Raw genomic sequence first — 27,415 nt, 5'->3', positions numbered from 1 at the left:
TCATTTGTGACCAGGCTATGGGTAAATATTTAATAACTTAATTTTAATTGTGCTCTTGGGGGGGAAAAAATCTAGTTTACACCACATTTATACATCTAATATTTGGCCTGTCCTGCATAATTATTGATATAGATGAGGTTCTGGATATCAGTGTGGAAGTGTGCATTGGAAGAATATGGAGATGTACTGATGGTCAACTCTGAGTCATTCCAATTCAAGCTCACTAAGTGCTGGGCATTCAAGAGTTAATTTTTCACAAAAAAGTCCAGTCAGATTGAGCGAATGGGAGCCTTCGATGCTGACTGCACTGGGGTGGGACCGCTTTGGTCTGAGTCCTTTGTGTGTTTCTCATTTGTAGAAGTGCAGTGGAGAGAGTCTCTTCTTGGCCAGAGAGGGATCTCTGCCCTGGGAGAGCGAAGATTACATGAGGCCGGCTCTTCAAGATGACCCACTGCTGCAGATCGGTACGAGAGCTGACCGCTCGGCTGGATCGCTGCTCCTCGGTCACGTGACACCGCCAAGGCAGTTCGTTTCCACACGTCTCTGTCTGTGCAGTGTGTCACAGTGAAGCACATACTTAAAGAAAAATAGTCTTCCATAAAAAATTGAAATCATTTCATAAAAACTCCATGTATGCTGTTACGTGTAAAAGAAAGTACACCCTCTTCCTGTTCTATTTACGTATTGGGACAGAACTGACCCTCATGTAGTCCTCACTGAGTCCTAACAGTAAATAAATCTAAACTTTTGTGACAAATCACAATACAGATTTTACTGTATCTACTATATCCATGTGCATGTGTGTTTGGTATACATGTGTATACCAGAGCTATTTTAGATTAGATTTTTGGTCTGATAGACTTAGATTTTGTAAATGTAGAAAGTTCAGATGTATTATATTAGATTTACGTAGGCATACTAAACAGCCGGTGTTAGTGAGGATGTCTCTGGGCTGTACTGAACAGCTGGTGTTAGTGAGGAAGTGTCTCTGGGCTGTTCTGAACAGCTGGTGTTAGTGAGGAAGTGTCTCTGGGCTGTACCGAACAGCTGGTGTTAGTGAGGAAGTGTCTCTGGGCTGTTCTGAATAGCTGGTGTTAGTGAGGAAGTGTCTCTGGGCTGTACTGAACAGCTGGTGTTAGTGAGGAAGTGTCTCTGGGCTGTACTGAACAGCTGGTGTTAGTGAGGATGTCTCTGGGCTGTACTGAACAGCTGGTGTTAGTGAGGAAGTGTCTCTGGGCTGTACTGAACTGCTGGTGTTAGTGAGGAAGTGTCTCTGGGCTGTACTGAACAGCTGGTGTTAGTGAGGAAGTGTCTCTGGGCTGTACTGAACTGCTGGTGTTAGTGAGGAAGTGTCTCTGGGCTGTACTGAACAGCTGGTGTTAGTGAGGAAGTGTCTCTGGGCTGTACTGAACAGCTGGTGTTAGTGAGGATGTCTCTGGGCTGTACTGAACAGCCCAGTGTTCGTGAGGAAGTGTCTCTGGGCTGTTCTGAACAGCTGGTGTTAGTGAGGATGTCTCTGGGCTGTACTGAACAGCTGGTGTTAGTGAGGAAGTGTCTCTGGGCTGTACTGAACAGCTGGTGTTAGTGAGGATGTCTCTGGGCTGTACTGAACAGCTGGTGTTCGTGAGGAAGTGTCTCTGGGCTGTACTGAACTGCTGGTGTTCGTGAGGAAGTGTCCCTGGGCTGTACTGAATGAGGCTCCCGCTCTTTCTCTCCTCAGACATAGAGGATCTGTGTGGGGCGGGGTGCGCGGGGCAGGGGGCGGGCCCCTGGCTGGAGCAGAACGGGGACCCCCAGTCCCCCGGCGCTCTGATGCGGAGGGCCCAGCAGGCCGAGGAGAGGGCCCAGAGGGCCGAAGAGGCCCTGGCCAGGGCTATGGAGGACCTCCACAGGCTGAAGTCAGTATGAAGCACTTCACTGTCATTTTTATTACTAACACTTTAAGGTGAAACACAACAAATATGCGATTAGAATGTTCTTAACTAATGCTGAACTAAACAGATTATGCGGCTGGGCCACATATTTTTGGTATCTGTTAAAGCACTGTTCTGGTGCATGGATGGGCCCCACAGCCTGGTATCTGTTAAGGCACTGTTCTAGTGCATGGATGGGCCCCACAGTCTGGTATCTGTTAAGGCACTGTTCTAGTGCATGGATGGGCCCCACAGTCTGTAATCAGTTAAGGCACTGTTCTAGTGCATGGATGGGCCCCACAGTCTGGTATCTGTTAAGGCACTGTTCAAGTGCATGGATGGGTCCCACAGTCTGGTATCTGTTAAGGCACTGTTCTAGTGCATGGATGGGCCCCACAGTCTGGTATCTGTTAAGGCACTGTTCTAGTGCATGGATGGGCCCCACAGTCTGGTATCTGTTAAGACACTGTTCTAGTGCATGGATGGGCCCCACAGTCTGGTATCTGTTAAGACACTGTTCTAGTGCATGGATGGGCCCCACAGTCTGGTATCTCTTAAGGCTCTGTTCTTTAGAGGAGAGAACATTTCTCTGCACTCTGCATGATTAATTACTAAGGTTGTGCCAATGGGCATTGATTAAATCAGTTGTATTGCAAATTGGGGAGGAAAAAGTAAAAAAAGAAAAAGAAAAGAAATCAACGCAAGTTTACATTTGAAATAACGTTACTGTATTGGAAAAACTGCAGCAAGAGCGACATCAGTCCTTGACCAGAGGGGACGAATGAAAAACTGCAGTACTGCTGGCCTCACAGTCCAGTCTTGAGTGCCTTTCATCTAGCAATGCCTCAGCCAAATACCTTACGGACTGTAATCCCACCCTTTCACCAGCAGAGGGCGGTGTCCAGTTTATTAATTACCTGACCATTTCAGTTGAGTTGCATTTCCCCTTCTTTGACCACCAGGAGGAGCTAGTGAGCTCATAAAGGGGTAGGGGAGGTTTTGTGTGTGTGTGTGTGTGTGTGGGGGGGGGGGGGGGGGGGGGTGAATGGGGGGAGGGATATTCCTCTGCCGCAGAGTGGCTCCTCTTCACGCTCGGCTGTCCCCGCCTGAAGGGTGCATTTGTAATTGATTACAGGCAGCTGGCTCAGAGCCTGGTGATGAGCGCGGACGTTAGCGGGGGCGGCGGCGGCGGCGGGGCCGTGGCCGGCCTGAGGGAGGACGAGGACGAGGCCTACTTCAGCTCCTACGGCCACTACGCCATCCACGAGGAGATGCTGAAGGTGCGAGCCTGCCGGGGAGTGGGGGGGGCGAGGGGGGGAAGAGGGGGGCTGCGGCAGTGGTCCTGTAGCTACAGCGCTCGCTGTACTCAAGCGCAACGCGTCCGGCTCCCGACGCTCCCTCCACGTTGCCGCAGTAACGCGGCTGGCCGCGCGGCTCTTGGCTCTTCCCGCGGACGGGTCGTTGTTCCCCGCTCTCGCGGGCGGTGGTAAATATTAACGAGGCGTTTCTCTCGGACGGAGCGTGACTCCTAAACTGTCCCCCCCGAAGGAAACCATGCGGCGCGAAATCGTGACGCGGCCCGCCTCCGTGCCTCCGCGTGAGCCCTCCGGAGGCGGGACGTCAGAGCCTCCCCCCTCCCCCCCCCGCCCCCCCCCCCCCCCGCCCCCAACACGACTCTTGTCGGTGCGCCGGACCCCGTAAAGAGAGGCTTGCGCACTTTTAACTCCTCCCTCCCTCCCTCCCTAACCCCCGCCGCCCCGCCTCCCTCCCGCTTCCCTCCGAATCCAGAAGGAACTTCTCGCTCCGGCTCGTCCTCTGGTCCGCTTCCGCAGAACTCTCCTCTCCGGCTGCCGCGGCCATTTTACACTTCTCCTTCTCTCGCGCCGTGAAACCCCGAACACGCATCTTCTCCTCAGATCTGAGAGGAACGTTCTAGAAACACGCTCTTTATGAAATCTCTCTGATAAACTGGTAATGGGAAGTAGGTATCAAAATATAAACGCAGAGCAAAAATTACTCTCAGATAATTTATCGGTTGAATTTTAATGTGTAAACGGACGCAAACAGACGACCGGCCTTAACTTAAATGCAAATGATTTGCTCTCTGGGTCGAGACTGGGCGGCGTGTAATTAAACGAAGCCGGTCGTTGCTGACATGTTGCCCCGCCCCCCGAATATGAGCAGAGTTTGATTGGCAGGTTAATTAGCGTTTCTGGACCCTGACTCGCTGCCTGAGAAAGGCCTCTAGTCTCGGTAGGTCCGCGTCGGTGTGCTGTGGGCTTGCGTGCTTGTTTCCACCCGCGCCCGGGTGTGCGTTACCCCCGAGTTTCACGCGCACGCATCGTTCGTTTAAATTCGCGTACGGGCGAACGCTCGTCTGTGTTATTTACCTGCGGAGAGCGAACTCGCGCGTCCGACCCGAGGAAAGGTCTCGTTTTATAATTTCCGCTGACACACCGCTTCCCCGCGTATTCTCTCGGGGCCGAAACCGTTAGCGGGTGAAGTTTCCGCCACCCGCCTCGCGGTTATATAACGAGTTCCAGCGAAGCGGCGGGCGCCCCGGCCCGCGTGGGGCGTCACGCCGACACCCCATAATGTCACGGGCGTGTAACCGGGGGGGGGAGCCGCGGAGCGCGAAGCAGAGTCTGGAAATTTAGCGTCGGCGTCGCGCCTTCCGTTTCATTCGGGTCAGGGCAGCAGGGAACCCGGCGATGACTCGCGCGGCCGGCCTCCTTCCTTCGCCCGCGTCGCGGGAGGTGCGGATGTGTGTTTTTTTTTGTTTTTTTTTCCTTTCCAGACGACGGTTTATTAGTTTTTATAGCGCCTGGCGGCTGCGTTAGATAAGGTGCCAGGGATGAATAAAGTGTAATTGCTTTCGCCCGGGACGCCGTCCTCGGCGCGTTTCCGCCTGAAGGTTCGGCTCAATTGATGGCGAACAGAGACGTTTTGAGATTTTTAAAATTTTTATTACTGAATATGTGAAAGTTGGCTCGTTGGGGGGGGGGGGTGCTTGTGGGGGGGGGCTTTCTAAAGCTGGAGTTATTTTATACACTCAGCACAAGTCAGGTGACCCTGGGACTGCATTTCTATTGCGTGTTTAGGCCCGGTAGATTTACGAAGCTTTACAGTGCTCGTAAAGCGCACGTGTGGGTCATTTCTTCATACAACGCAAGTGCAGGTGGCGACATGCGTTTACATCCAGTACAGAACAGATTCATTTTTGCACCAACTGCGGGGTGGAAAGAAACGGCATTTATTGCGATTTGGTAAAGTCGGGGACCCCCAAGTGTTGGCAGAATTGGCATTGCCGCCCACGGCACAGCGGTCGTGCCAGTTGTGCTTCGACGTGCTGTTCTTCTGCGGTGCACGACACTGACTGTTCATTTTAAAGCTCGCGCGTATTGTCGTGTTTGTGTTATTCTCCTCGTGTGGAGATTTGGATGGCTGATTTTTTTTAATTTGTATTTTTGTTCCATGTTGCCCTGGGGCGACGCAGGACAAGGTGCGCACGGAGAGCTACCGGGACTTCGCGTACCTCAATCCCGACGTCTTCAAGGGCAAGGTAAGCGGGGGCGGGGCGGGGCCGGCCTTGAGGTCCGCCCCCTTGCGGGCCGCTGTACCGCGGCAGGGGTCCCGCGCGGGGACCCGCTATCTGGGTTAGCGCCGGCGCCTCTGACAGCGCTTGATTTAATGCGCCCGGATTTTTATTACGCTCCGGAATGTTCCGCAGCCGGGCTGGGACTGCACGGCCCTGATAACGGGGGCTGGGGACGAGGAGGGGGGGATTTGGGGGGGGGGCGGGGCGGTGGAGCACGTCCCGGGCTGTCGGTGCGGTAGCTAGCGCCAGAGCCGCGGTCATCCGTCACCACGACGACAACCGACCGGTTAAAACCCCTCTTGGATGCGGAGCTGGCGGGGTTTGATCTTGAATGGGGGGGGGGGGGGGGGGGGGGGGGTTGTGGGGGGGTGCGTTATCTTGGCCATCGGGTGACTGTCGCCTGGGGTGAGGCGTTTGCCCCGGCCAATCAGGCCCCATCATTATGATTTACGGCAGGGTTCTGCTGAAACTCCTCCCCCTGCTGGGGGGGAGTGGAGGGTGCACGTGGGGATGAGGTTTTTCTGGAATTTTCCTGATTAATTCAGAAATGCTGATCTCTGCACCCAAAATATCTCTGGGGCCCTCTAGCTGAGCACATTTATTGCTGAATGCTCTCTTCTGCTACCAGCTATAAAAGGTCTTTATGTGTGTGTGTGTGAGTGTGGGGTATGTGTATGTGTGTGTGAGTGTGGGGTATGTGTGTGTGTGTGTGTGTGTGAGTGTGTGTGTGAGTGTGGGGTGTGTGTGTGTGTGTGAGTGTGTGTGTGTGTGTGTGTGTGAGTGTGTGTGTGAGTGTGGGGTGTGTGTGTGTGTGAGTGTGGGGTGTGTGTGTGTGTGTGGGGTGTGTGTGTGAGTGTGGGGTGTGTGTGTGTGAGTGTGTGTGGGCTGTGTGTGTGAGTGTGGGGTGTGTGTGTGTGTGTGAGTGTGGGGTGTGTGTGTGTGTGTGTGTGTGTGTGTGTGTGTGTGTGTCCCTAATACTTGCATTATTTGCCTCTGGCTGCTGCATTTATTCAATTCAATTCAATTTTATTTCTATGGCACTTTTTAGCGACACTGTCACAAAGACACTTTACAGAGAAAACGGAAAGGAAAATTGGGCGAAAATCAGGCCTGAGCCCCCCAAAAAGGGAAGCGACTGAGTCATTTATGGCCTGAATAATAATAGCTATTCCCTGATTAATTGGTAAAAAAAAATCTAAAATTAAACCGAGGAACAGTCACTCCCCGGGCGCGTCAGGTGACGTCTGATCGAGTGTGACGACTGGCTGAGGTGAGCGGTATAAAAAAGTGCACTTCCGCCTCCCGCCTGCAGGTGGTGCTGGACGTGGGCTGCGGGACGGGGATCCTCTCCATGTTCGCGGCCAGGTGCGGGGCCAGCAGGGTCGTCGCCGTGGATCAGTCGGACATCGTCTACCAGGCCATGGACATCGTTCGGTGAGGAGGGGGAGGGGAGGGGGGGGGGGGGGGGGTTACCGGTGGCGTACGGCGCGCCAGAGCCGCGATTAGCGCCGTTGCGCTTTATCACCGTGTCCCGTTCATACGCTTTCACACACACACCTGCGAACACAGCGCCGTTTTACTGACTGATGAAGCCCAGCACACTGAAAATGCATCAGCCCCCTCCCTATGAAATACTCCATTTTGAAGGGACTGCGGCTTTTTCCGTTGGCCTGGTTTTTCCTCGTATACTGTTTGAAGCTGGCCTCGTATGTTGCAGTCACGCAGTAATTTAGCACTGTCCTCTTTGTAGCGTCTGTAGGGGCCGATTGTGAAACTGCTTTTGAGTCTCCCGAATAGCTTTGGCTCCCGGTCTCTGGGCTTGCAGTAGAGAACTATGTTATCTTCACAACACCAGTACAGGAGGAGTCCTCCTTTATTTCCACCCTTGATAAAGATGAACAAAAAAAAAACAACGTGAAAGAAAGTATGCAAGTGATGAGTGCTCAAAAAAAAAGAAAATTATATTCCTTAATGATAACCCGACTAACACAAAGTGTTCTCACAATTCCGCTGCCATGTCGTGGCATTGTTATAACGTTCACTAAATATCCCCCTTGCATTCTGAGTACATTTTGCATCATCATCATCATCACAGGCATTTAGCAGACGCTCTTATCCAGAGCGACTTACACAACTTTTTTACATAGCATTTTTACATTGTATCCATTTATACAGCTGGATATATACTGAAGCATTTTCGGTTAAGTACCTTGCTCAAGGGTACAACGGCAGTGTCCTACCCGGGAATTGAACCTGCAACCTTTCGGTTACAAGCCCAGTTCCTTACCCACTGTGCTACACTCCGTCCGCATCAGCTCGGAATACATTGGCGCAAACCCCAGTCGAACGGTTCACCTCTGGTGATAGCCCTCCGGAAAACGGATAAGAACAATAGCTTTCAGAACATTTACAGTGCATTGCGTTGCGTGCGTGCGGCAGACGCTTATTGAGAGCGACTTCCATTACGTTTACATTGCATTGCTTTCCGCTGCATTGCGTTGCATGACATTTATCTGGCAGGCGCTTTCATCCAAAGCCACGATAAGTGCATACCGAAGGTCATTGAAACAGCTACGGCGCGCAGATGCGATAAGGTACAGTACACATTATGTAGCAGTTATTTATGGCCGTGAGCATCAAGTCCAGTTCGCACAGTTAAGCGTAGGCGAGCCAGACCAGACTGAGGCGTGACGACGAGACGTGGTAGACCTACGGCATCGAGATAACGACGCGAGCGCAATATACCGTAAGTGCTGGACGAAGATGCGAGCGTGATGTGATCCAGATAGAGGGATGTGAGCGATAAGAGCGATCCTAAGATCGAGAGTGTCCTGTACGGCGGTGATGGAGTCGATCCAGATACGGTCTGAGGATTAGGCGTCTTCAGACCACGCCAGGGGCCGAGTGGTGCGTAGAGGAACGGGGGAGGTTTGGGGAGGTCGTCCCATCGCTGTGGAGCCAGGGTGGAGAAGCCCTGCGGTCGGGACGAGCGAGAGCCATTGACCCCGGATGGCAGGGAGCGGTGGAGGTGGCGTTTTGGGTTGAATCATGTCCCGTGGGTAGGAGGAGCGGGGGAAGGGGGGGCTGTTGGCTGCAGCGTAGGCCAAAATCAGGACTTTGAACCCGAACCCTGGCTTCTGCTTCCACAGCTTTGAATTCTTTTTTTTTTAATGCACAATCCATTTATACGGCTGGAAGGTGAAACGGTCGATAAGCACAAGGATGACGCCGCAGCACCACCCGACCCGGTAATCAACCCTACGGCCGTACGGTTGCCGGCCCTGTTCTTTAACCTTAACTAACGCTTGCACCGGCGGCCATTTCGCGGTCCGCTTTTCAAAACCGACCGTAAATCCCGCGTCCGGCCTGTCGGGGGGTGACGGAGCGGTCGAAGCCCGTTTCGCGTAGAAGGTTAATCGTCGTTTTTTGTTTTTTTTTCCCCCGGCGCTCTGCGCTGACAGCCCCCCCACCCAGGCCCCAGGCTGCGGCCCCTTCCCCTACCGCCGGCTTTGCTCCGTCGAAGTTCGGGCCACTCTCTCTCCCACCGCCCCCCGGAGGCTTCCCTGACGTTATCGCCCGCTTGGCCGCTTTTTAAAAGCTCGAGCGGGAAGCCGTCCGCCTCGGGAGCGTAGCGCTTCCCGAAGACGCGGCCCACGATGCACCGCTCGTTCACCTCGCCCGCGCCCTCCTCTCGAGAGTTCCCTTTATGCACCCCAGCCGAGTCGCAGGAGCTGATCTCACCGACCCCCCCCCCCCCTCCCCCCACAGGCGCGGCGGACATTTCCCGCTATTCCGTTTCGGGAGAATTTCGGAGCGTGCGCCTCAGGAACCCGCCCTGGGCCTCCGAACTTTACCGCCTCGCGCGTTAGCGCGTTAGCGTGCTCCGCGTTGACGCGAGCTGCTCGCGCGGTCGGGGCGATGACGTTGCGGTCCTTCGTGTACGTTTTCCCCCTCACGATCAAACAAATGGAGAACACGGGGGGAGGGCTTTAATTTAACAGTCCGCTGGCTCGCTGTCAGGGCTGATGGAAATGTGAGGCCTGTATCAGTCAATCTGCCCCTCGACGTCTCGACTTTACCAAGGGCACGAGTGCCGATGGTTTATTATCAGTCTCCCGCGTCCTCCTGCTTTACGTAAACGTTTATTTATTTATTCATATTCGGGTGATTCGGGTGAGCGTAGACATCCGCGGTTCTCCTCCGAAAACAGCTGCTTCTTCTTCTTCTCGCACCGCGGTTGAGAGTGGAGTCGGAGGAAGACCTTTCAAGATTTCTCTATGAAACAACCGTGCTAATGGTCTTGGTCTTTCTAAGAGTGAAGCAGGAGGCTGCTCGTTTAATATCAGGTGTAATTTGGTGTACTTTAATATGCTCGTATTTCAGATGGCTCTATCTGAGAGTAATACTGTATGTACATTGTTTCATCAGACACTGTTGGGGGGGGAGGGGAGGGGAGGGGGGGGGAGGCGGGGGGCGCTATTAACATCAGTTGTTATCAGTGGTACTGCAGGTATAAAATGGCCTCCTTAAAATGGCAAATTGAAACCCGCTTGAGTTTAGGACAGGCAGGTGATTGCTCTAATGCAGCCCCCCCCACACCCCCCTGGGCCGGGCGTCAAACAGCCCAGGGGTGACGCGGTCTCTCCGCCGCCCAGGTGCGTTAGCGCGTGCGCAGGTAACGCGAGAGGGATCCGCTGGCCCACGGGAGATGAACGCAGCAAACTTCTGCTTTGCCCCAATGCTTACTCACTTTCTCTCTCGCTCTCTCTCTCTCGCTCTCTCTGGCTCCCTCCCTCTGGCTCTCTTCCTCCCTCCCTCCCTCTCCCTCTCTCATTCTCTCTCTCTCTCTCTCTCTCTCTCTCTCTCACTCCCCTCTCTCCCTCCCTCTCTCCCCTCTCCCTCTCTCTCTCTCTCTCCCTCTCTCATTCTCTCTCTCTCTCTCACTCCCCTCTCTTTCCCTCTCTCCCCTTCTCTTCCCTCTCTCTCTCTCTCTCTCCCTCTCTCCCTCTCTCTTTCTCCCTCTCTCCCCTCTCTCTCTCTCTCTCTCTCTCTCCCCTCTCTCCCCTTCTCTCTCCCTCCCTCTCTCTCTCTCCCTCTCTCCCTCCCTCTCCCCTCTCTGCGGCCGTCTTCAGCGCTGTCCTCTAAATTACACTTTTAATGAGATTACGGCGCTCCCTTTACGGCCCGGAGAGAGCGGGGCCCGTGGAATTCTGGGAGAATGAGATAGCGCTAAGAGCGGCCCAGATAAGGATCGGGCGGCGTAAATAAATTTTCCCCGGCCGTGAGTAATTACCCTGTCCCCGTTAACATTCGCTGTCCCCGTAATGGAATATTTGGGAGAGATTTATACCGGCGTAGGGCGAGGGGGGGGGGGGGTTCTCCAACTCCGAAGTCGGGCTGCCGCTATTGTTAGCGCTATTGTTATTGTTTTCTCTGTTGTTTTTTTTTTTTGTTTTGTTTTGTTTGAAAGCCCCGTTTCTGAAGTTGAGCGCTTGTTTTCTTCGCGGAGTGTATCCGAGGACAACTCGGGCGGCAGCGTTGTTGCAGACTCCGCAGTGCCCGACGGTGGACGATTCGCTCGAGTTTATGATCGTTTGCTAGAATTTAATTTCGTTTAATATGCCCGTTATGCGTTTTAATGTGGAGTACATTTCTTGACTATTCAAAATAGTTATTTGTTGCAGAGTAATTGGACTCGTGTGTTTATAGGTTTAAATGATACTGAAGCAATGTATTTCTCGTGATTATGCCACTGTTAATGCTCAGAAACACTGATTTAAGCTTGTGTAATTGAACATTTATTACACATGAATCAGGGATAATAATAAAACGGGGATGAAATGGTCATGATGTCACCTTACCTATCGAAAACAGAGAGAGGAGTTCCACCAGTCACAGAGCTGTAGTAACCAGTAGAATGACATTCACAGTGATTGGTGGGTTACTTTTTTAATTTAGTTTTTTTTTTGTGTGTGTGGGTGTGGCTTCCAGTTTGTGGGAATTACCAGGGACTACAGATGAAAATTTGCCTCCCTGGCTAGCTCTGGCACATTTACAGAAATGTTATTAATGTGCTTTCTCCCTGTCAAATTAACTAACAAAAAAAGTAGGCAGACAGTATCCACCAATCACTGTCAGCACTATCTTGTTGGTGATTACCAATGTACTCTGTGATTGGTGGACCTCATTTTTTTAAAATTAATTGTTAGTGTATATGATGAGTTAATTTTGTACCAAAAATGTTGCCATGCCATGGTTTTTGGAGGCCCAAACTCAGACCAACATCAGAATGTTGGTTAACATTAAAATATGTTTAATATGTTGGATAACATTTAAATATGTTTGAATATATTGGATAACAATTAAATATGTTTGAATATACTTGGGAATATTGTAATATTTGAATGTTTGAAAACATTTTAATACATTGGAGAATCTGAATCATTTTGTGAACATTACAATTTGCTTCAAAGAATTTTGTTCTGAAAATATATCATTATAAATTCACAGATTTCTTACCAGCTTACCAGCTGAGGACGTTGAATCTGCAAAGCTTTCGGCTTGTCGTCCTGTCAGTCAGCACGTAGATGTCAGAGTTCAGTCCTGTGGGCCTGCAGTCTTGGCTGGTTTTCACTGTCTGTGTACCAGTGATTCATTGAGGTCATTGATTGGCTAAATAATCCATCCATCTTGTCCTCAAGGCTTTAAGTGGATTCTGATTGGAAGGGAACTCTGGCTTTGACCTACCCTTGTCGCACCTTGCTTAAAGTGATGAACGTTAACAACGAACTTGAACCTCGCACTCAACAATTCTGCTTTCATAAGTGTAGTGGTGGGTCATGTTTTGAATGGTTTTCAGGACCTTTATTCTGCAGCTGTGAAATAAAAACATAATGAAATTGCCACGAGCTTATGGTGTCTGAATTGTTCCCGCGCAGATCGAACAACCTTCAGGACGTGATTACTTTAATCAAAGGAAGGATTGAGGATGTGGATCTACCTGTGGAGAAAGTGGACGTCATTATTTCCGAATGGATGGTGAGTTAAAGCTGTCTCGTCTACTAGTATTCTCACACAGGGAACTTGGCAGTTCTTATGATGCCTTCACCTATAATAATAATAATAATAATAATAGTGATGATAATAATAACAACAATTGAATATGCACCCGCATTATGACACAAGAGTTGGTCATTTGTGACATCAGAACAAACTTGACATTTCTGTTTGTACACACGAACTAAACGAAACACAAAATTGTCTGCAGCTTTGTTTTGTTAACTATCTTTTGTGGTTAACAACATTTAACCAAGCGTTTTGTTTCCCAGTGAAAGCAGATTTTTTTTTTTTTTTTTTGCTAGCCTTTCTTTCTTTTCTTTTTTTTTTTGAAGTGCAACTCGGGATCATTATTCATTTAAACCGCGAGTCTCCGTAGCGATAAGGCGCGGACAGAAGGTTGCCCCGCGTCACTGAAGTCATGCCTAATTCATGAACCGTTCTCTCTCCGTCTCCGAAGCTCTCCGGAGCCCCGGGGTCCCGCAGGGGGGCCGGTGACGGGCGAGGCTTCGATCGCGTCACTCAGCGACATTTAAATTCCGGGGCGGCGGCATCGGGGCGGACGGTGAAAAAGATAGGGAGCGTAATCTTTAACGACTTTAAGACCACGAACGTTAATAAATCAGAAATCCCTGTCGCGAGGTATTTTAAACAGGGCAGAGGGGGGAAAGGCGAGTCGTAGACTTCTCCATTCAGCCAGCCGCGATTTCTCTTTCGACTTGGTTACGATGTTATTTTTTTGCGGAGGAATACTGGGAAAGCGACCTGTTGCGTTGAAGCTGCGATGATTTTCCTTTTTGGAATCGGTACGTTTCAATTTTTTTTTGGTGTCAGAATGGTAGGTAAACTTCTCGGTAGGCCTCCTGCACCCCTCCCTCCCCCCCTTCTTCCTCTGTGGTGCAGTGAGGTCCCGCTGGGTAAATTGAGGCAGGATTGTAAAAACTCCCCGCTGGGAACCTCCATTATCCTGCCGCAGTCACAGAGCCAGTGAAGTACTTAAGTATTCGATTGATAAACCTAATTTGCTAATTAAAGATGAATCAATTGCAGCTGAATATTAAAGAGTCTGTTTTAGTTTTTCTTATGTTAACTTGCAGCTGACTGCAGGCCTACACCTTTATACTTATTTGTTGACACGAATAAGCTGGTTTTGCCTGGTTTTTTACTTTTCAGGTTTGAAATCCTTTGGCAAGACTGCTACAGAGTGTTTAGTTTAATCTCTTTAGTCTCAAATTATTACTCCTAAACCACAGTTTTGGATTTGCTTCAGTAGGGTATGTGTTCAGAAACAGCCTTGATATATTGTAATATATTTAAGTTTGTAGGTATGAACGTAGTCCCACACAGCCCATTTAAGTTTTTTTCTAGAAACAGCATACCAGCATATAATGTATTGTAATATAGTTCAGGCACTTCAAATATATTGAAAAATATATGTTGTTTTATATTTGAAGGCATTAAATTTGTCTCGCACAGCTCATATAGTTGTCTTGTAGAAAGACCATAGCTGTAAATCATGTATTGTAATATATTTCAGGAACTTCAGATATATTGAAAACTACATTTCCAGTATATTTGATTGTATTAAAGTAGTCCCACACAGCCTGTACACATTTTCTTCTTGAAACAGCCTGCCAGTGTATTATCTACTATATTTCAGGCACTTCAAGTATATCAAACAATATATTTTCAGTATATTTTAATGTATTAATTTAGTCCCACATAGTCCGTATACATTTTTTTTCTAGAAACAGCCTACCAGTGTATAAACTACTACATCTTCAGTACTTCAAATATATTAAAAAATATATTTTCAATGTATTTGTAAGTATCACACAGCTGTATAGTCCCACACAGCCGTATAGCTGTAGGTAGCTGTGTGTGAGCTGCAGCGCATTACAGAGCAGGGGGTTTAAATGTGCTGCATCACAGTGCAGGGGGTTTAAATGTGCTGCATCACAGAGCAGGGGGTTTAAATGAGCTGTATCACAGAGCAGGGGGTTTAAATGAGCTGTATCACAGAGCAGGGGGTTTAAATGAGCTGCATCACAGAGCAGGAGGTTTAAATGAGCTGCGTCACAGAGCAGGGGGTTTAAATGAGCTGCATCACAGAGCAGGGAGTTTAAATGAGCTGCATCACAGAGCAGGGGGTTTAAATGTGCTGCATCACAGAGCAGGGGGTTTAAATGAGCTGCATCACAGAGCAGGGGGTTTAAATGAGCTGCATCACAGAGCAGGGGGTTTAAATGAGCTGCATCACAGAGCAGGGTGTTTAAATGAGCTGCATCACAGAGCAGGGGGTTTAAATGTGCTGCATCACAGAGCAGGGGGTTTAAATGTGCTGCATCACAGAGCAGGGGGTTTAAATGAGCTGCATCACAGAGCAGGGGGTTTAAATGAGCTGCATCACAGAGCAGGGGGTTTAAATGTGCTGCATCACAGAGCAGGGGGTTTAAATGAGCTGTATCACAGAGCAGGGGGTTTAAATGAGCTGTATCACAGAGCAGGGGGTTTAAATGAGCTGCATCACAGAGCAGGAGGTTTAAATGAGCTGCGTCACAGAGCAGGGGGTTTAAATGAGCTGCATCACAGAGCAGGGAGTTTAAATGAGCTGCATCACAGAGCAGGGGGTTTAAATGTGCTGCATCACAGAGCAGGGGGTTTAAATGAGCTGCATCACAGAGCAGGGGGTTTAAATGAGCTGCATCACAGAGCAGGGTGTTTAAATGAGCTGCATCACAGAGCAGGGTGTTTAAATGTGCTGCATCACAGAGCAGGGGGTTTAAATGAGCTGCAGCATCTGCTGATGAAGCTCTGGGACCCGGTGAATGTTTCTGGGGGTCGCGGCGGGTCGCGGCACGGATCTAATCCAGCCCCCAAAAACCTGCTCGTTAATCCAGAATTAAAAGCTTGATTTAATGAAAGACGGTTCCCTCCGTTCTTTCAGCCGTTTGCAGCCGAAAGCTCGTTAAAACGCCATTTTAAAAAAAGAGAGATGTCGCCAGATATAAACGAGTCGACGTTTGGGATTGCCTGCCAGGAGCGTGACTAATGAATTTTTTCACCGAGCAAGTCTGCGTTATAAAATAAAAAAAAAATATATATTTTTTTTAATCCATTCGTTCCTGAAGATGTTGTGGAATGCACTGAGATGTGCTTCTGAAGCCCCAGTACTGTATTAGTCCAGTTCTGTAAAGGTGAAAGCATTGTGGATTTCAGTGCAGATGCATTGAAGCCTCATTTGTGAAGTATTGTGCCCTAGATCAGTGTAAACACGGAAATGTAAAGGCGTTTGCATGTAAAATGTGACCATTTAGCCCCCCACTTAAAGTAACGTAGATCTGGTCACTTCACCGTGTCTTTGTAATGCACGGTCATGACTGAAACTTGTCTCATGACTGTATATCTATCACAACGTATATCACGCTAGTGTGCATCTAGCTATAGTTCCTTTCACCCTGCTGTGCTGCGTAGTTATCAAGGGAGGGGTCCTGCAAAGCCCCTCCAGGCCGGCTGCAAGTCTCTGACTGGCCAGAGGGGGGCGCTGTTCCATGCCGAGGCAGGGGACCGCCACGTCACTGAAGCCCTCCTTCCTCCTTCGCGCAGTACTCACAAAATTAACTTTGACAGATTCCACGATGGCTGAAGGAAGTCGTTTTTTTTTTTTGAAGAGGTAGCCCCAGCTAGTAAAAAGTTAATGCGTGTCTGCAAGCGTACGTTACAAGCTGTCGCGGACATTAACGAGGAAACCGAAGCCGGTCCAGTCGTATATAAATTCTCGGCCTGCCGGTAACCCCGGGTAACAGCAGTGCAGGCAGACTCTGGCGCTGTCTGGATTCCATGGATTCATTAATGAGTGGTCCTTCCCTCTTCTCTAAAGCTCTCTCACACACCTTGGCTGTTCACTTGGGAGCCAAATGCAGCTCGACACAGATACTGAGGAGATGCTAGCACACTGTTAGCACCGCCGCGGGCGGCAGCGACCAGAATCAGGACACCCACTGAGGGGGAAGCCACGCACTCAACAGTGTCAACTCATTCTTGAATGTGGGACCAAATGTTAAGAGTTGAATTAACACTGGACATTTTACTGCGTGTGTTAATTCATCTCAGAAACTTGTCAGGTGCTCACGGACGGCCAGTTGCTGTCAGAGATGCAGCTCTCCTCCGATTGGCTGTCTCATAGCACCGCGCGGCTCGCTGGCGGGCGCATGACCGCGATGCGCGCGTTGCGGCTCCAGCACTCCTAAGAGCGAATGCAGCACCAGGAAATAAAGTCACACAAAGACACCAAACTAGAAAAAGGGGGGAAAAATCGTCTTTAAATACTGTAAGTCCGTATATGCAGTGTGGAAAGGGGGCCTCGCTGTGAATAAGCAGACGAGTTGAAGTGATTACGATCCGAATCGGCGCCGGATCCTTCCGCCGCCCCCCCCCCCCCCCCCCTTCTCCGACCCCCAACATCACGTGTGGCCCCCGGGAGTTGATTTGATGGCGGAGTTCCTTTTTTTCGGAGGAGGTTCGTTATCTCCTGACGCGGGTCGCGCCCGTCCTGGAGGAGGGTGGATGCGATCAGTCACAGTCATCCTGTCCCCCCCGCCCGTCTGCTGCTCACTCATCCCTCCGTCTCGGGGCTCCGCCTCCCCCCCCTCCCCCTCCCCGGCGCACAGCTGCCGGCCGCCAATCAAGCGGACAGCCTCTCCCCCCTCACTGTCAATCACCAAGGAGTCCCTCCCTCTCTCTCTCTCTCTCTCTCTCTGTAGGGGAACTTGCCTGAGGAACTTGGCTTTCTCTGAGGAGTTTTTATTGTCAAACTTTTGCAGGTTACTGTTTAATTAGCTTTTTTTAATTGCCTCTCAACACTTTCGCGCGGTTTGATTTTGTGCGTTTAATTGCCAGACGAGTACAAGACAAGAGGTGTTCCTCTCTCCTCAAATGACCGTGATGCCTTGACGACTGCGCAGTCCACCAATGCCATGTTGTCCAGCTCCATAGTACTCCAGTCTCCACGGCAACGGTGAGACTTAACGCAACCTGACAACCCGAGGAACAGACGTGTAGCGATGTGACCTCACCAACACCTCAGGGACCCTATAGGTCAGGGATACTCAAGTCAGGCCGTCAAATCGAAATCCGGCCCTGGTTTTCTTTCCTCCCAGGTAATGAACTGACAAATTAGTGCTGCTGATTGGCCGGACTGTCTTCCCACCTGACTCCCAGGTAAATGGAGGGTGGAGAACCAGCAGTTCTCTCCCTTTGAGGACCGTGTTTTGAGGAACAGGGCCATAGGTTATATTAAGTATTAACCCTTAACTTACCAAGAGCAAGCTGGAGCCCAGCTGCTTTCCGTCTGTGCTTTCTGGGTCTCAAACCTGACTGAATCCCAACCTAGAAATGCCTGGTTCCTGAGAACAGGGGTTTTCAACTGGGACCCCCACCCAGGCTCAAAGGCATCCAGGGGACCCCCATCATATGTTAAACTGGGTTAGATTTCCAAAAAAAAAGGTTTTATATTTTCAAATATTTTGCCAAATCTAGTATATATAGTGATTGCATATCAAGTCAGGCCAGGTACCCTCTGCAGTATCTTCAGGGACCCTGCAGGGGTCTGAGGACCCCCTGTTGAGAACCCCGGCCTTGGAACACGAAAGTAAAAAATAACTGAGAACCTCGACAACTGAGGGAGACGCTAAAGAGAGGTACGTGAAAGGGTTATCGTGTGCAGTTTTCACCTGAAATTCGGTACGCAACAGGTGACCCGTCGCTGGCTCGCAGCGTCCCACACGGCACGTGTGCGTGTGTGCGTCCGTCTCGGAGTGTGTGTGCGTGACGCGGCGTGCTCGTGCGTTTCCTCGGAAACGGACACCGAGGCGCAAATTCGCGACGTTGACGTACGTTTCTGAAATCGCCAGGATCCGTCGCGGGAGGTGTGGGCTGACGGCGGGTAGGTCGAGTTCGGTTTTCCTCAGCGGCGTGATTTACGATGTACGCTTAAAGGTTCCGCGCCCTAACGGCGTTTTTTTGTCAGAAACACGGGCGGTTCGTCGCGTTTTTCGACACGACCCCCGCGTAATTAACGCCGTGTCGCGCTTCTCCGTTTCGGTGAAAAGTCTGCGGAGTCAGCGTTCTCTGAGCGAGTCGCTCTGCTAAATTAGATTCAGCTGAATCGGCTGATTCGGCTTCAGCGACGTGGACCTCCTCCCTCCTCCACTCGGAGGCCTTGCGTGCGCTGCCTTGGGCGCGGTGCGGTGCGTCACAGGCCGTTGATTCGCTGCCAGAAACGTCTTCTTTTTTTTTTTTTTTCCCCCATCGCGTTCTGAGATTTCTGTCACCGGGCCTCCGTTTCTAACATTTACAGCTGATGCACTGGTTTTTAAACTTTTTAATATCGAGGCCCAAATTGGTAATACTTGAAAAAATTTTTTACCAAAATCGGGACCCGAATTAGAACTTTAGCACCGTTCAGGGACCGTTAATTACAACTGCAGACTCATTGCGGGACCCGCCTCGTGCACGCCCACGTCCTGTTTTGGGTCCCGGCCCGTAGTTGAATAAATACGGCGCTGGAGTTCTCACCGCACACAGCGCTGGTCTCCTGGTCTCTGGCTGCAGGGCGGCTGAGCGCTAGCTGCTAGCTGCTAGCTGCACGCGCTCGTTCAGCCCTAGGGGAGCGTTCCGTCGGCGGGAAATTAATTTAGCGGACGAGATTAGCATAAACAGCTGTTCCTCCGCTGTCGGGGAGAGTCTGGCAGGGGGGCTCTCCCTACGCCTAGCGTCAGCATGTACGACATCGCTTCCACCCGGCCTGCTTCCGTCGCCACGGGCGGCCGGAGCTGGAGGCGGGCGATTGGCCGAATGTGACCGTGGCCCCGCCCAGCCCCCGCCTCTCGAGCTCTCGAGATCAGCGATTCGCTTAATGACCGTGTTCCGCGCGAGCGTTCGCATTAATATTCGTATGTTAATCAGACGCAAGTCCGTTAAGGTCCCTGATGGACTAAGATCTGCCTGCAACTTGCTCTCCGTTGACCTCTGTCGTATCGGGTTCCTCCACCATCTGTACCTGAATGCAGCCTGACTTCACGTTCTGATCTTACCCACATCCTAACCCTTATTCACATCCTAATCGTTAGCCACGTCCTAAACTTACACGCATCCACATCCTAAACGTATCCACCTCCTAAACTTATTTACATCCTAACCTTATCCACATCCTAACCCTTACCCAGATTCTAACTCATACCCACATCCTAACCCTTACCCACATCCTACACTTACCACATCCACATCCTAAACTTATCTGCATCCTAACCTTATCCACCTCCTAACCTTATCCACCTCCTAACTCATACCCACATCCTAACCCTTACCCACATCCTACACTTACCACATCCACCTCCTAAACTTATTTACATCCTAAACTTATATTCTCTGAGCTGAAAGGCGAGACTGATCTCAGATCAGCAGCCGTTAGTGTGAAGTAACAGTTTCATTTCTCCGCCTCTGTACTGCCTTCCCGGCCGGGTTCTTCTCCATTTCCTGAGGGGATCTTAAAAAAAATTTTTTTTTAATGAAAAGTAAAGTATAAAGGCACGCCACGTTCCACCCCTCGTGCTCCGCTCCGTCTCCAGGCCCCTCGGGGAGGACGGAATGTGCCGGAAACGCTCCGGCGACGCCCCATTCCCCCCCCCCTCCCACCCGCATGTTCGCCGCTCGTGAAATGGATCTGCTGTGAGGCAGAACACTTCAATTCCGGCCGGCCACTCTGGGGAACGGCCTGTCCCGGTCCTGTCCCAGTCCTGTCCCGGTCCTGTCCCGGTCCCGTCCCGGTCCCGTCCTGCTCTTAGAGGAGCGAGCCGTTCAGACACACGGACACGTGTGTGAACTATTGAAATATTTTCAAATATTAAATTTTTCCCCTCTTGTCCTTTCCATCTTCTATCCTATCCAGAACTTCTAATGGATAGAACACAAAGTGGCTTTTATTTCAAGTCGTAGTTTCGAGACTACGGGAGGTTGTCGGATCTAGAAGGACATTTGGTTTCCAGTAAAAAAAAAAAATTAAAAATAAGACTCCTCTGCTTCTATTCTCCAGGCATTCTGAAGCAAAACCCAAACAAACCTTTTATCTTTGCATATCTTTTTTTTCAGTAAGTAGGAGTTTTCTGTGGTTAAATGAATTTATGTAAAAGGAGGGAGTGGGAGAGTGCTGTCCTTCTCTCTGGAATCTGCAGTTAAAGGAAAACTAGCCCGGACGGTCTACGGACGCCTGAACACGCCTTTTCTGTGCACGGTTGTGATGGCGAGCAGAAGCTCTGCTTTATGGAGCTTATTATTCTTCATACTGCAAAAGGAGGCTGAGAGAGACTCCGTTCAGCCGTCGATGTCAACGGTCATAGCGTCGCCATACATAACATTACAGGCATTTAGCAGAGCGACTTACACAACTTTCACATAGCATTTTACATCGTATCCATTTATACAGCTGGATATGAAGCAATTCAGTACCTTGCTCGAGGGTACAACGGCAGTGTTCCTACCCAGGAATTGAACCTGTGACCTTTCGGTTACAAGCCCAGTTCCTTACCCACTGTGCTACACTGCCGCCGTACGAAACCCTTTCGTTTACCTCCCTAACTGCTCGACCACCCAAAGCTGCGGGGTGGACTATCCGCCACGGTCGCGCGCGGTAACTCTCCACACCGCGTCTCCGGATCCTCCCCCCCTCTCTCCACGCTAGCGCTCGTCTCCGGGGAGCCGCGGGCGGCGCCGTAGCCCCTCCCGGTAATTAAGCGCGGCGGAAGGAGCCGACGCGGCTAACCGGCGAGCCGCGGCAGGGGCGGTAGGCCCGGCGCACCGCGGGAGACGGTGTCAGGTGCGAATCTTCGTCCAGATGGCTCCCTCCCATCCCCCCACCAAACCCCCCAACCCCCCCTGCCGGCGAGGCAGCGGCCTGTGAAATTACATTCTGAATGGCGCTCGGAGGAGCGCCCGCCGCTCCCGCTAACGGTTCCGGGACCAAGGACGGAGCGAGCGGCGACGGGCCGGGTCACCGCGGGGTCACGGGTGGGGGGGGTTGGGGGCAGAACGGTTCGAACGGTGCGCTGGCCGTGGTGAATTCGGGAAGCGGCCGTCGATAGATGATTTTCATGCTTGCGAGAACCTGCCAGGCTTCGTCTAACTGGCTGGCCGTGTCCGTAACGAGCTTGCCCCCCCCCCTTCCCCTTCCCCCTCCCCCCACCGGAGAGTGACTGACGAGCACGTGCGTGTGAGGCTCAGCGGCTTCCACCGGCAGATTTACGGTCAGGCCGCAGCCCCGATCGATGAGGGGAGATCGGCGAGGATCGTCCCCGGGACACGCGCGCTCGAGGCCAGCGTCGATACCCGTCAGCCGTGCGTGAACTCGGTCCCTACAGGAACAGTCGAACCCGAGATGAGACCGGGTCTCGTTTTTTTATTTTATTTTATTTTTTAAAAGCAAGCGAGTCTGTACCTATTTCACCGAGGTGGCACCTTCCTGCAGTGCATGTTTTTATGGCTTCCCCCCCCCCCGCTCAACGTTTATGTATTTTATGATCCTGGAGCGCACGCTTGGCAGGTTCCTCTCCATTTATGGACTGCAGAGAGTGATGTTGATTGCCAGCTACCTTGACTGGCTCTAAATGAATGCCATAGGAAGGAAAGGTGAAGTCCATCATGGCGTTTCTCCCCGAGGTTCATTCCATTTTCCCCTTTCTGTCTGCCTGCGGAAGGTTTATTGGAGGCAGGCTGTTTTTGAGTGGGGACGTGCGTGTGTGTTTGTGTCTGTGTGTGTGTGTGTAGGGTTTATATATATATGTGTGTGTGTGTGTGTTTGTGTCCTAGTGTGTTTTTATGTGTGTGTGTATGCACGCTTGTGTGTGCATGGGTATGCGTGTGTGTGTGTGCGTGCGCGTGCACTAGTGTGTTTGCGTGTGTATTCGTGTGTGTGTGCGTGTGTGCACTTGTACATGTGTGTGTGCATGCACCAGCATGTGTGTATCTGTGCGTATGTGTGTGTGAGTGTGTGTGTGTGTGTGCGTGCACCAGCGTGTGTGTGTGTATGCGTTGGATGTGTGTGCGTGCGTGTCTATGTGTATCTGTGTGTGTGTGTGTGTGTGTGCGTGTACGTGCACCAGCGTGTATGTATGCATGTATGTGTGTATGCATGTATGTGTGTGTGTGTGTGTGTGTGTACATGTGCGTGTTTGTTCACATGGAGGATGGAGGAAAAGCAGTATGTCAGCAATCTAGGAGACCCATGATGACAACGTGGACAAAAACTCAATTTCTGGCAATAATAGAACAATACTGTGGGGTAATGTAGTCTCTACTCAAGCAGAACATTGGGTCAGGCAGGGGTCACGACAGTCACAAAGGATTCTGGGTAGCGGGAGAGGGGGGGAACGCGTTCCAGGCCAAGTCAGCATAAAATTTGGGCCCCCCCCCCAGATTTCCCTGGGCCTTTCAAGGGGGCCGAACTCTCGACGGTGTTACCGCGACGGTTTTGGCGAAATACGTCTGGCTTTCCGGGCCGTTGTGATGCCGCAACTTAGCGGTCTGTCATTTATTTATTGTCAGTTATTATGATAATTACTTATTACTTCATTTTTTCTCCTTTTGTTTATTCCATTAATTTAAAAAAAAATGAGATGGCTGCCCAACCAATTACCCTACTGGAGATCACATAGCTAGTTGTATCTGTCTGTCTATTTCTTCATTTATCTGTCTGGGTATGGCTCTGTTTACCTACCTATCTATTTATCTACATCTTTATATTTACCCATTTTTCTTTCACTCCATCAGTAAATATATAAATATATATATGTGTACACTCATTGACTGAAGAAAATAGCACCATTAAGGAGATATATTGTAATTTTTCCACACGTGGAAAATATTCTACGTTAGCAATGATTCGGTGGAAACTTCAATATTTTTTCTAATTTTATGCTCATTTCCAAGAAGAATAAGTTTCATTATTATCGGCAAACCCAGGATTAGTGTTTGGTGCAGCCACCCTGGACAAGGATACCAGCACTGAGCCTTTTGCTATAATGGTTGATATATGGCTGAAGAACACCTTTGAAACCAGTCCGCCATACGAAACCTTTCAAGATCCTCCATACCCTCGGGTTTGTGTTTACGGACCACTATTTTCGGTTCAGCCCACAGGTTTTTAATGGGGTGTCTGTCCGAGAAGGCCATCGCAAAGCATCGATTTTGTTCCCACAGAGCCGTTTCCGTGTTGACTTTGAGGGGTATGTTTGGGGTCGTTGTCTTGATAGAACGTCCTCCTGCAGCCTCGCTCTCGCTCGCTTAACGGAGGAAAGCAGGTTTTAGCTCAAATGTCCTGGTTACTTGGTGGAATTCACTATGCGATTGACATCATCAAGCCCCTCCCCTGGACCGATTGCAGCAAAACAGCCCCGGTGTATCAGTGCTCCGTATTTAACTGCAGGCATGAGGTGCTTTTCCTTGTGTGCAGCCCTCTGTTGATGCCAGATGGTGTAAATGGCCCAAAAGATTTATTTAACCTCACCTGACCATAGCAGCCTAGTTCCTTGGCTGCTCTCAGTTAGGGCTTTCTCTGTGAAACCCTACAAAAGAGCCTGTTCGTGTGGAGGTGGTATTTCACGGTTGATTTTGGGACTTGGTAGCCCAAAAATACAACTGAACTATTGATCTTGAACTGTGATCCTCACTGTGGGAGCAACATGTACTTACGTCCTCTTCCTGGCAGGATCGCAAGTGTTTCAGATGTTAGAAACTATTTTTCATTATTGCCCTAGCAGTAACTTAAGGGTTATTTACTTCAGTGAGTCCTCTTTAGGACTGGCTCTTATACACTCATCCACTGAGTCCTCTTTAGGACTGGCTCTAATACACTCATCCACTGAGTCCTCTTTAGGACCAACTCTATTACACTCATCCACTGAGTCCTCTTTAGGACTGGCTCTAATACACTCATCCACTGAGTCCTCTTTAGGACTGGCTCTAATACACTCATCCACTGAGTCCTCTTTAGGACTGGCTCTAATACACTCATCCACTGAGTCCTCTTTAGGACTGGCTCTAATACACTCATCCACTGAGTCCTCTTTGGGACTGACTCTAATACAGTAATCCAGTGAGTCCTCCGGCTCCCATACTGGCTTTATACCATTCCTCTGGGTAAAGATCTGCAGATAACAGCTCTGCTATCCTTCCTAAAGATATACTGTAAATTGCGCAGTGCAGGAGGATTTCTTATGAAAGTTAAGCAGCTGAGTCGTTCAGTAAACTCCTTTGAGCCATCGAACCGGTTTGTCAATCACATGCTCGTATAACATTACCACAGCTGTGGTTACACTGTCGTGAATTAGCAGGCTCTGTTCTGCAGGAGTCCGCCAGGTCATCTGCTAGCCCTGGCTAAAGACCACTGAGAGAGGAACAGAGGGCGGATGGTACAGAACGTTCCGGAACCTTCGTTAAGCGGGCGTGTCACAGAGAGCTCTAAGGTGACATTAGGCAGCGGCAGGTGTTTGCAGCCTTTCGCGGTGCATCCCATAATGCTCTGCAGGTTCCAGGTTCTCTCCTTGTCAGACTCGCACCGCCTGACAAAATAATTTCCACTGTTAATAGTGTTGCTGTTAATATGCTGACTTTGTTTCTCTGTCTCTCTCCCCCTCCCTCCATCTCCCTCTCCCTCTCCCTCAGGGCTACTTCCTGCTGTTTGAGTCCATGTTGGACTCTGTGCTGTATGCGAGGGATCGCTACCTGGCAGAAGGTGGATCAGGTGGGTTCCTGACTATTGTGGATATACAGTTTCGCTGTTCCCAACGATCATCCATAAGCCATTATTTGCCTGATTGGCTCGACGGGTTGTCAATCAAGCTAACAGTTTTTGAGCTTCTGCATTTAGAATGCCTGCCCAAAAGAAAGAGGCAGTTTTTCTGAAATATCGATGAATGTGATGGTGAGCACTGAAACTGGGAATCTACACATCTGCAGAATTTTTACACCCCTTTCAGACAGAGACAGGCAGATCCCACCACAGACAGGAAGACAGACGGACGTAAAGATACGGCCTTGTTTATGTGATCTTGTCGGCAGATGTAAAGTGCTTCTCACGTCTTCAACCCTTTAAAGTGTGAGATCACAAATATGTGATTAGAATGTCCTGAACTGAACATTCTAAAGCTGATGTCACAATCACTGCTGGTAATTGAAAACAATGGAGTTCTAGAACACTGACTTCTAAATTCCATGTTCTAGAACTCCACTGGTTTCATTTCAAAGGGTTTAATGTGATGTTTACGCACGCTCCTGTGTGTGTGTGTGTGTGTGTGTGTGTGTGTGTGTCCGCTGTGCGTTCGGCTCCCTCTCTGCTCTGATGTGCTGCTCAGCACCTTGTCACCGCCTCGGTTTAATGATTTGTGACACGGGAGCCGTTCCGAGGCACCGGCGTTACTGCCTCTGGGATAAAGGTCACCTCTGCACAGGAGAGAGAGAGAGAGAGAGAGAGAGAGAGAGGGAGAGGGAGAGGGAGAGACAGAGAGGGAGAGAGAGAGAGAGAGATAGAGAGAGGGAGAGACAGAGATAGAGAGAGCCGGAGAGACAGAGACTGAGATAGAGAGAGAGGGAGAGGGAGAGACAGAGATAGAGAGAGCCGGAGAGAGAGAGGGAGAGACAGAGAGAGAGAGGGAGAGATAGAGATAGAGAGAGCCAGAGAGAGAGGGAGAGATAGAGAGAGCCGGAGAGAGAGAGGGAGAGAGATGGAGAGACGGAGAGATATGATATTGCACTTTTCGGTATCATTACTTCTGTCAGGACGGGGCAAGCACTCTCCCTGTGTGGAGTTTGCACGTTCTCTCCCTGTGTCCGCGTGGGTTTCCTCCCACAGTCCACGGAAGTGTAGGCTCCCGGGCTCACTCGCTAAGGAGATGTCAATCTCAACACGACCACCCTGCTGAAATAAAGGTAGAATTAACAAGAATTCTGAATTTGGAAATTTATAGTGTTTGGTTCTGGAATTACGACTAGCTCTGTCCATCATTACAGTGAGCCTTTAAAATGGACTGGTAAATGGATTTCATTTATATAGCGCTTTTATCCAAAGCGCTTTACAATTGATGCCTCTCATTCGCCAGAGCAGTTAGGGGTTAGGGGTTAGGTGTCTTGCTCAAGGACACTTCGACATGCCCAGGGCGGGGTTTGAACCGGCAACCCTCCGACTGCCAGACAATCGGTCTTACCTCCTGAGCTATGTCGCCCCTTAAAAGGCCCGTGTTTGTGTAGGAAGGACGTGGTCATCACGGCTGTGGTACAGTACGTGTCGGTCGCTTCCTGCTGGACCGGCTGTTCTCTCGCGCCCATTTCAGACGGGACCGCCGCGGCCACGCCCCGCTTCCCTCCGCGGCGGCGCCCTCTCCTCGCGGCGCTAACCTCCCTTCATCCTTAAACGTCCGGGGAGTTCGTGAGCCGTCGCTCCGGGGATGAAGGATCCCTGGACCCCTCCCGGGGGGGTGGGGGGTGGGGGCCGGATGACGAATGGGCCCGGGGGGGGGGGGGGGGGGGGGGGGGGGGGCAGCCAGTCGCGAAGGACGCGGATGTCAAAGCCATGAATCCCGCCGCGTCCGCCGCGTTTTTTTTTTTTTTTTTGCCCAATCAGCGCTTTTCTCCCTCTCACCTGAGCCCCGCGCCCCTAATTGCTCGCCCGCCCGCTCCACGCCGCTAAATCTCGGGGAAACCGAGAGAGGGGGGGAGAGCCGGTCCCGCTTCCCGGAGGGGCGGGGCGGGGCGGGGCGGGGCGGGGCTGGGGAAGGGGCGGTCGGGTGGCTGTGTTGTGTTT

General features: G+C 50.6%; 1 protein-coding gene across 1 annotated transcript in view; it reads left to right on the top strand.

The window, feature by feature from the left end:
* Positions 1-27,415, top strand: part of prmt3 (protein arginine methyltransferase 3) — a 55,232-nt gene that overhangs the window by 1,543 nt on the left and 26,274 nt on the right. The window contains exons 5-11 of the mRNA XM_035395875.1: positions 359-464; positions 1,721-1,898; positions 3,049-3,193; positions 5,410-5,475; positions 6,824-6,945; positions 12,450-12,549; positions 25,282-25,360. Of these exons, the coding sequence (XP_035251766.1) occupies positions 359-464; positions 1,721-1,898; positions 3,049-3,193; positions 5,410-5,475; positions 6,824-6,945; positions 12,450-12,549; positions 25,282-25,360 (796 nt within the window). The remainder of the gene's footprint in view (positions 1-358; positions 465-1,720; positions 1,899-3,048; positions 3,194-5,409; positions 5,476-6,823; positions 6,946-12,449; positions 12,550-25,281; positions 25,361-27,415) is intronic.

This window comes from Anguilla anguilla, chromosome 16 (assembly GCF_013347855.1).
Source record: "Anguilla anguilla isolate fAngAng1 chromosome 16, fAngAng1.pri, whole genome shotgun sequence".
Classification (NCBI taxonomy): domain Eukaryota; kingdom Metazoa; phylum Chordata; class Actinopteri; order Anguilliformes; family Anguillidae; genus Anguilla; species Anguilla anguilla.
Note: the sequence above shows the minus strand (reverse complement) of the source record. Positions and strands in the feature narration are given on the sequence as shown.